The 10,299-nt window shown below is 39.6% G+C and overlaps 2 protein-coding genes across 2 annotated transcripts in view; both read right to left on the reverse strand.

Moving 5' to 3' along the window:
• Positions 1–1,744, reverse strand: part of LOC119427684 (immunoglobulin kappa light chain-like) — a 2,430-nt gene extending 686 nt beyond the window's left edge. Inside the window, exons 1-2 of the mRNA XM_037695320.1 lie at positions 1,702–1,744; positions 1,344–1,631 (exon numbers count right to left, since the gene is read on the reverse strand). Coding sequence (XP_037551248.1) covers positions 1,344–1,631; positions 1,702–1,744 — 331 coding nt within the window. The remainder of the gene's footprint in view (positions 1–1,343; positions 1,632–1,701) is intronic.
• Positions 1,745–6,165: 4,421 nt separating this feature from the next.
• vps39 (VPS39 subunit of HOPS complex) overlaps positions 6,166–10,299 on the reverse strand; it is a 25,410-nt gene continuing 21,276 nt past the window's right edge. Inside the window, exons 22-24 of the mRNA XM_037695399.1 lie at positions 8,891–9,025; positions 8,412–8,503; positions 6,166–6,728 (exon numbers count right to left, since the gene is read on the reverse strand). Of these exons, the coding sequence (XP_037551327.1) occupies positions 6,647–6,728; positions 8,412–8,503; positions 8,891–9,025 (309 nt within the window). The 3' untranslated portion in view covers positions 6,166–6,646. The remainder of the gene's footprint in view (positions 6,729–8,411; positions 8,504–8,890; positions 9,026–10,299) is intronic.

Below are 10,299 nucleotides of genomic sequence, written 5' to 3' on the forward strand. Positions count from 1 at the left end.
CACATCTATGGAAATCATTTCTGTCAGCTCCACACTCTGAGCACAAAGGAGCTTTGAAACAATATTCTAGAAATGCAAGCAGTTTTGCAGGATTTTAGAAAACATAAATCTGCAAGTTTAATTTCAGTGTTAAAATATTACCTTGAGGTATTTTAATTTTTTGTGGGTTTAAAATGTACCTGATGAAAAGGCATTAGTCAGAAAGGTGACAGATGATAAACTGTAATTAAAAACATAAGATGTTGCGTATGAACCATATAAAAACAATATACAGAATTAATTTTAAACTTTGACCAAATTGTCCTGCTGAATTGCGACTTAATTTTTTTTCTATCATATGTTGCATATCGAGGCACAGTGTCTCAGTTGGTAGAGCTGCTGCCTCTAAGTGAGAAGGTTGCTGGTTCAAAACCCGGCTCAAGACCTTTTTAGGTGGAGTTTGCATGTTATCTCCATGCATGTGTAGGTTTTCTACGGTGGCCCTAAGGTGTAAATGAACATTTGAAAAAAATTAATTACGTTAAGCTAAAGCGGAAGTGTTTTTTCTTTTCAACTTTAACATAAAACAGAACAACAGAATAATGTACAGTACACACACAGCAGAGGTGCGTTGTGTGTGTACTGTACATTATTCTGTTTTATGTTGTTAATAAAGCAAACCAAAAAAAACATTTATAAAAACACTTTCTGGTTTGGTTTAATGTTATGTTTTTTCAGTTGTTTTTGTTTTTTTCAAATGCAATTCCATCTTTTCAAATGTTCATTTTCACCTTAGGGCCACCGTAGTTTTCTCCAGGTGCTCCAGTTTCCTCCCACAGACCAAAAACATGCATGTTAGACTGGTAACTCTAAACTGTCTCTAGGTGAGTGAGAGAGTGAATGGTTGGTTGTCTCATTTGTCTCCATGTGTCTCTGTGATGGACTGGAGACCTGTCCAGGGTGTCCCCCGCCTCTCACACAGTGATGTCTGGATATGGACACCAGTGACCCCTGCGACCCAAAAAGGAAGCAGCGTGTAAAGATAATGGATGGATGGATGTTGCATATCTGATTTGTTAAAGAACCTGTAGGATGTGTTTTCATTTTGCTCTTAGAAAAATAAGAAACCCGCCACCATTTTTAGTTGCTTCGTGTGTGTACAGGCTGATTTTATTTCCTTCAGAATAAAAGTTTTTGTCCAGTTTGAAACATCTGGATGTGCCGAGGAGACAAAGTCTTAGAAGTTTCAGTTCTCTTTTACCATCCTGTACCCTGCTGTGAGTTCCTGTTAGTCTCCGGCAGCACACCGGTCTGATCTGAGGGAGGTTTTTGTACGACTCTGTATCACCGTGTGAACGTCGGGCCTTCATGCACCCCCAGACAGTAATAATCTCCTGCGTCCGCAGCCTCAACCCCTCGGATTGTCAGAGTGAATTCAGGCTCTGATCCACTGCTGCTGAAGTGACTCGGAGCAGACTCATTCGTGCTGATTTGATAAAAGAGCAGAGTAGGAGGCTGACCAGGTTTCTGCTGGTACCAGCTGAGATCATCATCCACTCCTGTACTGGCTGTGCAGGTAAAGGAGACCGTCTCCCCCAGACCTACACACTTTGCACCAGGTGACTGAGTCACAGACGGGTTAGCGCTCAGTCCTGTAAATACAAACACCATCACTGTGCTGGATACTTGACACTTATAACACGCTTCACTTCTCTAACTCACCATGAATCTGGACCACCAGAATTAAGAAGAACTTTAGAAACATCTTCACTATGGTCGTCTGTGAGAGTAACGCGCGTCTACGCAGCTCGTTAAAAACGGCTGAGGTTCAGGGAGGCGCAGCGGGTATTCAAATGACGACACGGACGAGTGAGGAGCAACGTCTGCAGATCTTTGTGAGAACTTCCAGTTTCTGCTGGAAACTGTGCAGATGTTCGCTGCCCTCGTGTGTCCGAACCAGAACTTTTACCGCGGCCCGCCCTGGTTTCAGTTGGACTTCAATCACGGTTCATCTGTAAAATTATCCACAAGCGGCAGATGTGTCAAATAAAACGTTTCAGGCTCAATGAAATATTTAAAACACAGGAATGCTCCATATTTTTGATGTTTCATGTTTTCAGTGACGGTGTTTGATCCATCTTCTACAGAAAACATGAAATAAATTAGAAATATCCTTCATTTTCAGCAGTTTGATCACAACAAAGTTGTCTCAGGGCACTTTACAGGAACATTCATGTACTTAAAGCCAATTGGTAAAGTTCTCTAAGGTAACGGCATCTTCGTCCTTTGCTTTTACTCATATCAAAATAATTCACAGCTGAAGTTCTTTTTTTTATTAGTTTTTCCAAATTAAACATTTAGCACAACTAAAGTCTGCAGTTTTAACTTTAAACCTTTTTCAAGAATAGCACACGTGTATTGTTGACATCGTCTCTCTTCGCTAAACAATAAAAAAATACCACAAACTTTTATTCTGAATAAGTTGTTTTTGTTTTTAGAGCTAATCTTATTTGTTAGTATTTTTTATGATTATATAAAGCTGATCTAAATAATAAAAATAAACTGTAGGGGTGACTGGCAATAATTAAAAATTGAGCTCAGTTGAAATTATCATTTTTGAAAAGTGTTTTAATTATATCAGAATCTGTTTAATGACTAATTCCACTGATCCACATAAAAAAAAAAAAAAATATTCCAACTTTTTCACATTGGCAGCTAAAATGTTATTTTACCACTACTGTACCTTTGGTTGCAAATTGCTTTTCCCTCAGGATTAAAAAAAGCATAATCTGTTCTTAATCATAGTTTATTTCAACTAAACATTTGTAACAAACATTTTTTTGTAATACCACTATCCTATCCTCATCGCCTTTTCCCATTCCCCCCCCCCCCCCCAAATATATATTTTTAAAATTCTGCAAAGGATAAGAGGCCCCGCTCTCAGGAGCAGCAGCAACGTGCACTCTGTCCATCTTTCGGACGACTGTACGAACATAATCCCGCTGTAATTTGGTACAATGATAATAAAGCTTATTCTGGTTCTGAACAGATGTATTCAGACCACTCTGATTTCTGCTGCCATCGATTTATTGAAGTGAAATCTGGCCCGGGACATTACTACTGTAAGACAGACTGGTGAACTAAAACAGCTGTGAGGGTTATAATCATGTTACAGCATGGCATGCGGTTTGTGATCGCTGGGGTCAGACTGATAAAATAAACGATAATCTGTTTGTACAATTCAAATCCAGCACAATTGTTCATCACTAATTTAGAAACAAGTCACAGCAAATGAACTTCAAGGTAAAGCTGTAGAACGACAGTTTAGGTTTAAAGACCGCTGTGTTTCAGTTTTACGGGTGTGTCGGACTGAAGGAGGTTTTTACGGCTCTAAAACGCACCAACGGGATTTCCCACCGACTGATCAATTATTGGAAACATGAACACGTTGAAACCACTTCAGACTTTCTGTACCAGAGGAACTTCAAATGAGAAGTGGTGCTTTAAAATCATGAAAAACCGTTTGAATCAGGCGCAACACACACCTGTTCTAATGAAACAGGAAGTTTGATCTTAACATTTAATTCTCAGAAGAAAAATAAATTATAGGCAATTAGGAAACATTCTGAAAATAAGTGGTCATGAAACCAAATGTGTTTTACTGCAGAAATTTGTGAAATGAGTTTAACAAAAGAGCTCGACACAATAAACCTGATCTTTAGCATCTTTTCTAACTGGAAACAACAACCGTCACCATAGGTCTGTCGCAATAAACAATAAATCAATTAATCACACGATAAATGAAAATATTCAAACTCATTTTCATTCTTCAGCTTTATCGTTTCTTCATGTCTCTCTCTTTCTACTGAAGACACTGGATGATAAAAAGCTCAACTCCGGTGCTCTTCACTGACCCCCTCACTTTCTCTTTAAAATCTGTTTTAACGATCCAAAATCACGTTTTTGGATCGTTAAAAGCAGCTAAGCTACGAGCTAAGCTAACACGCCGACCTCGGGAAAAACCTCCGTCTTGTCGAAACTCCAAAATTCACAGTTGAAACCCGTGCCTTCGTCTAAAAAGTTATTTTTCTCTGCAAAAAGAAGCTGAGAACTTGTTTACCTATTTTTTTTATTAAGAACTTTGTGTGAAAAATTTTATGCTAAAGAGTTCAAACCACACCGAGCGTCCATTTTGAGAACTGAAAAACAGGAAGGAAAGACAGCCCACGTCACGTCAAGGGGCCTCACTCCCATTTTTCTTAAGACACGCTGCTCGCTCCCTCACTATCCATCCTTGGGTTCAAACAGTCTTATACTGCCATCTAGTGGTCAAAAAAGGTACTACACACAAACATTAACCAACAGCCATCCATTATCTTTTACCCACTTTTTCCATTTTTGGGTCAAGGGGGTCGCCGGTGCCCATATCCAGCAGTCACTGTAGGGGAGGCGGGGGTCGGGGACACCCTGGACATGTCTCCAGTCCATCACAGGAACACAGAGACAAATGAGACAAACAACTATTCACTCTCTCACTCACACCTAGAGACAATTCAGAGTTACCAATCAGTCCAACATGCTTGTTTTTGGTCTGTGGGAGGAAACTGGAGTACCCGGAGAAAACCCACACATGCACGGAGAGAACATGCACACTCCACCCAGAAAGGCCCCAGGGCTGGGATTTGAACCAGGAACCTGCTTGATGAGAGGCAGCGGTTGCGCCACCGTGCTGCCCCATTAACCAAGATTTCTTCGTAAATTTAACAATTACTAATTATTGTCAAATTTCAAACAGTATTATCGTTTATCGCAATAACTTCTGAGACGATTAATCGCCCAGCAAAAATGATCGTGATAGGCCTATGCAACCATTTTAGTGAATTTAGTTTGAAAATATATTAAATCCCCTTCTAGGACTATTTTATGTTCAATAAAAAACTGAACATTCTATAGGTCATGCCGTGTGTATAAAATGATTTTATGTCTACCTCTATTTACCGAACATCACTGCTTACAGTATCGTGCCGCTAACTGGACCATGTTGCAAAGAAAGCCTCACTCAGAACCACTCTGCCAGTAGGACCATGCTGCTGGAGATTTATTTCTTTTTCACTTTTGGCATCTTGTTTCTGTATTTTTGTTGCATGCTTTGAATAAATCAGTTTATGTTAGTGCTCGTATTAAGAGTGTAAATTATAGACAAACAGAACCTGAGAATCGTGCTGCTGCTGTCCGTGTACCGTTTTGCACTTTTAGTGATTAGCATGCATCAGATCTTTTAGCGTACTGTTGGGCATTCGTTTAGCGTATATCTTAGTTTATATTTTAGATCCTTATTTACTGTACAGTCTTGTTCCACCTCATGTACCACAGGTGATGTGAATGACGATAAAGAACCTTGAACCCTTGAGCTCAGCTTCAGTCCAGCTCCAAGTGAATAGCGTGCAAATGTGAGTGCTGGCACGCCGACACTTCACACTGTGAAAACTCACTTTTAGAAGAGATCTACAAAAGTAAAACGGTTAAAGAGAGAATGAAGTCTTCCAAGATAAATCAAGTTTTTGAAGACAAACGGCTGAAAACATACATCACATGCGTGGTGTTTCCCTAGACACACGCTAAGCGCACGCATTTTAGGACACTTGACTTTAAAATGCACCCATCATGCTTTTAAAGTTATTCTGAATAATTGTAATATTGTTCACATGTAAGACAATCCCTCAGCGTTCAGCTGCTGCGCTTTTGTTTTCATGAAGAGAGATCAGGTGCTCGTTAAAATAAAAATTTGTACTAAGTTCTTGTTTTAATTTAACCGATGAAAACAGTAAAAAAAATTAATTTAAAGTAAAAACGTAGAATAACCTCCACATAAAGATGTTTTCATGTTGCTTGTATTGTGTAATCAACAGCCCACGAACCAAACACGACAAAAAAGTAAACATTCCTTCAGATTTGAGATGATGAAACTAGAACAATGTTTAAAATTAAAGACAGGACTTATAATTATCAATATCCAAATGAGTTGCTGAATGAATTGGCATCAGTCGTTCCAAAAGCAAAGTGACAGTTGAGATAGAAACTGTGAGTATTCTGTGATTATTATGGAACAGGACTTTAAAAAAGCTTAAACCAGTGAATTGTCTCATAACCAAATCATTAATTTGGAAAAACAAGCCATCAGGCAGCAGACAAAGGAAAAATACCTAACATATGAAGAAACACGATCAGTATTATGTAACAAAAAGTCAGGAGGACATGTGGCTTCACAAAGTTCAGAGTCAGAGAAGGCATTTAACAGGACACCTGCAGTCAGTGCGGCGTATCAACGTGTGCTCTGAGGCTCACCAGTCTGACCATCACCACAGCTCCCACTGACCGCTGTGTTTTACAGTAAGGCAGCAAGTCCCCTCTAACGTCGCAGTAACGACTGCCTCTTCATTTCTTCCACAGTTTGCTCATGCAGAGAGGAAGTCTCAGCCGTCCAGCTGCTCTGTGCCACAAGCACAAAGACGACCTCGGGTTAAGAAGCGCTACAAGGTGCTCAGGATGCACGGTGCCGGTTCTGAGCTCCGACACCCTTCGGTTGCATTGCTACTTCAAAAAGGTCCGAGTGGTGAAGTCCACGAAGGGCGAGGAAGCAGATTAGTTGGAGTGTGAAGAGAAGAGTTTACTGCTCTGTGGGACAAACACTGCGATCTTTGCAGCAGAAATAATGTACCACCACACCATTAGGATACCTGGCAAATGCACTGAAAGAGAAAACACAAATACTTTACTGTCATCGTTCCATTTCCACACATAATCGTTTATACTAAGAAACAAACAAAGAGCCATGTATGAAAGTGACCGGGCCTTGAGGGTTTCATTTGAACTCAGATCAGTAAAATCACAAATTAAAACCCATGGGAAAACTAAATTCACCCTCTTAATTCTGTGGATTTACATATCAGGACATAACAACAATGATCTGGTCTTTACCTGGTTCTAGGTCTGTCACGATAACAGATTTTGTTGGGCGATTAATTGTCTCAGAAATTATTGCGATAAACGATAATATTGTTTGAAATTTGAAAATAATTAGTAATTATTGTCAAATTTAAGAAGAAATGTTGGTTAATTTTGTGTGTAGTATATATTTTTTGACCACTGGATGGCAGTATAAGACTGTTTGAACCGAAGGATGGATAGTGAGGGAGCGAGCAGCGTTTTTCTTTAAGAAAAATGGGAGGGAGGCTCCTTGACGTGACATGGGCTGTCTCTTTTTTCTTTTGGTTCTCAAAATGACAGATGCTCAGTGTAGTTTGAGCTCTTTAGCAAAGTTCCAATAATTCTCAGTCAGGTCATCTGGACAGTTTGCTTTAATTTTTTTTCTTTTTATAGAAACGTTTTACCCTCTATCCAGAGGGCTTCATCAGTCTGAGGAGGATACCTGGATGATTGAGCATGAACTTTGTTGCCTTGAACCACTTTGGCTTTGGCTGCCTGCCTGGGAGGAGTCGACAGGGGGCAGGACGGCCCCCAGAAACCATCTTAGCTCCAGTAAACTGGTCCAATTAACAAGTTTACTGCTTGGTGGGGAAACAGTTTACTGGAACTCCTCAGACTGATGAAGCCCTCTGGATAGAGGGTGAAATATCTCTATAAAAAAGAAACTATCCAGATGACCTGACTGAAATTTTATGGATTTGATACCTGGATGACTGAGCATGAACTTTGTTGTCTTTAACATAGCATTTTTTCACACAAAGCTTTTAATAAAAAAATAATAAAAAAAATCAGTAAACAAGTTCTCAGCTTCTTTTTGCAGAGAAAAACAACTTTTTACATGAAGGCACAGGTTTCAACCGTGAATTTTGTAGCTTCGACAAGACGGAGGTTTGAAAGAAATGTCTGCAAAACAAAATTAAAGTAATTTGGAGGAAAAAAAAATAGAAAAGTGTGCCAAATTTCCCCCACAGCCACGTGAGATGAATAAAGTTAGAAAACAAACACGGTTACTGTTAAAGGAGAATTTAGAGCATGTTGAACCACTCTTCGTTTTCCACAGTTATTCCAATTAGGGCTTATTTTCATTTAATTACTTTAATTAATTTGCGCCTGTCGTGTGTTTTTATTTACACTTGAGGTTAGAGTTGAGTGACTTTAGAACCTGGTAACAACCAGATCATTTTTGTCATCGATTCATTACACCCATGAGATGAAACAGGGCGACTCATGACTGCACACGTTGACAGAGTTAACATAAACTGTCTATGAAAAGCACATAAACACCATGTCATTTAAAACTAATTCATTTAATTCTCATATTTGATGTCAGATGATGAGGTGGCACGAGTGTAAGGACAGAACAAAACATTTTAAATGCTTTACATTATTAACAGTAAATATTTTCACACTAATTAAGGAAAAAGTCATTATTAGGGCACAGTTACCTGTTTCCTATTTTCTTTTTACAGACTCTGCAGGTCTTTTCTTCTGTAATGACACATTTAATCTGCTGATGGAAGATTCGCTCCTCCTGCACCTAAAACAGAAAACAAATACTCTTCAACTTATTGGTTTTTAGAACTGAGATACTGGTGTGTTAAATTACAAGAACACTTGGATCTTTTAAATCCTGTAACCCTTTAACAAGTACTCTATGGAGGACTCAGGTTTTACTCCTCCAAACCATCTGATTTTAACGATTTAATAGAATATCTGCGGTTCAGAAACATCAAAAATCACTTTTTGATCAAACATTAGGGACTTATTGGTTCAGAGCTGGAAATAATTGATGAATTTACATATATTAGTTTTTATTCTCTAAACTCCCCCCAAAAAGAAACTAAATAGACTGTAAGCATTAAATTCTTAACATATAATAGTAAAAATCTATGTTTTTTTAATATGTAAACAATCCAGAACTCACCCTGAGGAACTCCGCCTGCAGCAGACTCTTCAGCACCTGGTTGCAGCGTTTTCTCTGAGCCTTCTCCTCCAGGACGCTCTCCAAGAACACCCGGATTTCTCGGATTTGAGTGTTTGCTGGGAGCAGATTGATGGCCTGGAAAAATGTGAGCTTTTTAAACACCACAAACAATTCTGTATTCGTTTCTTTTATGGGCGTGCTAAATAAGTAATTTTAAAATTTAGCAGTTTCAAAATGTCTAAAATCGGTTTCAAACCTAAAGTGAGAATAAAAATGTCTCGTAGGATATGGCAGATTATTAACATGATTACTAAATAGGGGATAATGCTGCTATAATAGTCACCTACAACCCCTTATTTAGACTGTGCAATGAAAAACTAAACATTGGCGTTATGCTCTTTACGTTTTTTTATAGTCTTTCTTGCCAGGTGGGATAAGCACATGATCATAAAACCTCCATGCTCCCCTTTACACACGGTTATTTTGATTGGACTATTCTCCTTCTAAAATCAGTGGAGCTTTTCATGTTTACTTTAAATTAAAAGGTACAGCGTAATACAATGTGTAATTCTTCCAAACTTCTGCAGCAAAACTCTCTCAGTCTCTAACGCAACAGCTGCTTTTCACCTCTTCCCAGCTCGACCTAAATGTGTCATGTGACAACAAACTGTAGCGTAAAATATAGAAATACACAACTATAGATACAACTCCTGCCAACAAGATTAATCCCTTTAGCTCATTTCACAGGAGTTGAAATACAGCACATGTTCATGACCATGTACAAGTTCTATTCTCTAATTTAAAACAGTAAGATAGAACTTTATTGATCTCGCAGGAAATAAAAGTTATTAACTACGTGAGACGATATGAATGAAATCGTTTGGGATTACAGTGGTCCATCGCTACTTTGCGGTTCGTTTTTTTCGCGGACTCGCTCTATCACGGTTTTTCAAAATAAGATTTGACATGACGCACAATTGGCTGACTGATGGATGAGCCGCACGATTGGCATGAAATTTTTATTTAAAATAAATTATTTAGCACCTGCTGCACCTTTGTGCAGCCCACAGCTGAAGGAGAAACTTCCTCCTGCAGCGTGATGAACTCCGCTCTGCAGCGGAGAAGTGGGCGTGGCCGAAAGCGCTGGCAGAGAGCAGCTGGAGGCAGAGAGCAGCTGGAGGCAGAGAGCAGCTGGAGGCAGAGAGCAGCTGGAGGCACAGAGCAGCTGGAGGCACAGAGCAGCTGGAGGCACAGAGCAGCTGGAGGCACAGAGAAGCTGGAGGCACAGAGAAGCTGGAGGCACAGAGAAGCTGGAGGCACAGAGCAGCTGGAGGCACAGAGCAGCTGGAGGCACAGAGCAGCTGGAGGCAGAGAGAAGCTGGAGGCACAGAGAAGCTGGAGGCACAGAG

Source organism: Nematolebias whitei, chromosome 21 (genome assembly GCF_014905685.2).
Source record: "Nematolebias whitei isolate Nwh7 chromosome 21, NemWhi1, whole genome shotgun sequence".
NCBI lineage: Eukaryota > Metazoa > Chordata > Actinopteri > Cyprinodontiformes > Rivulidae > Nematolebias > Nematolebias whitei.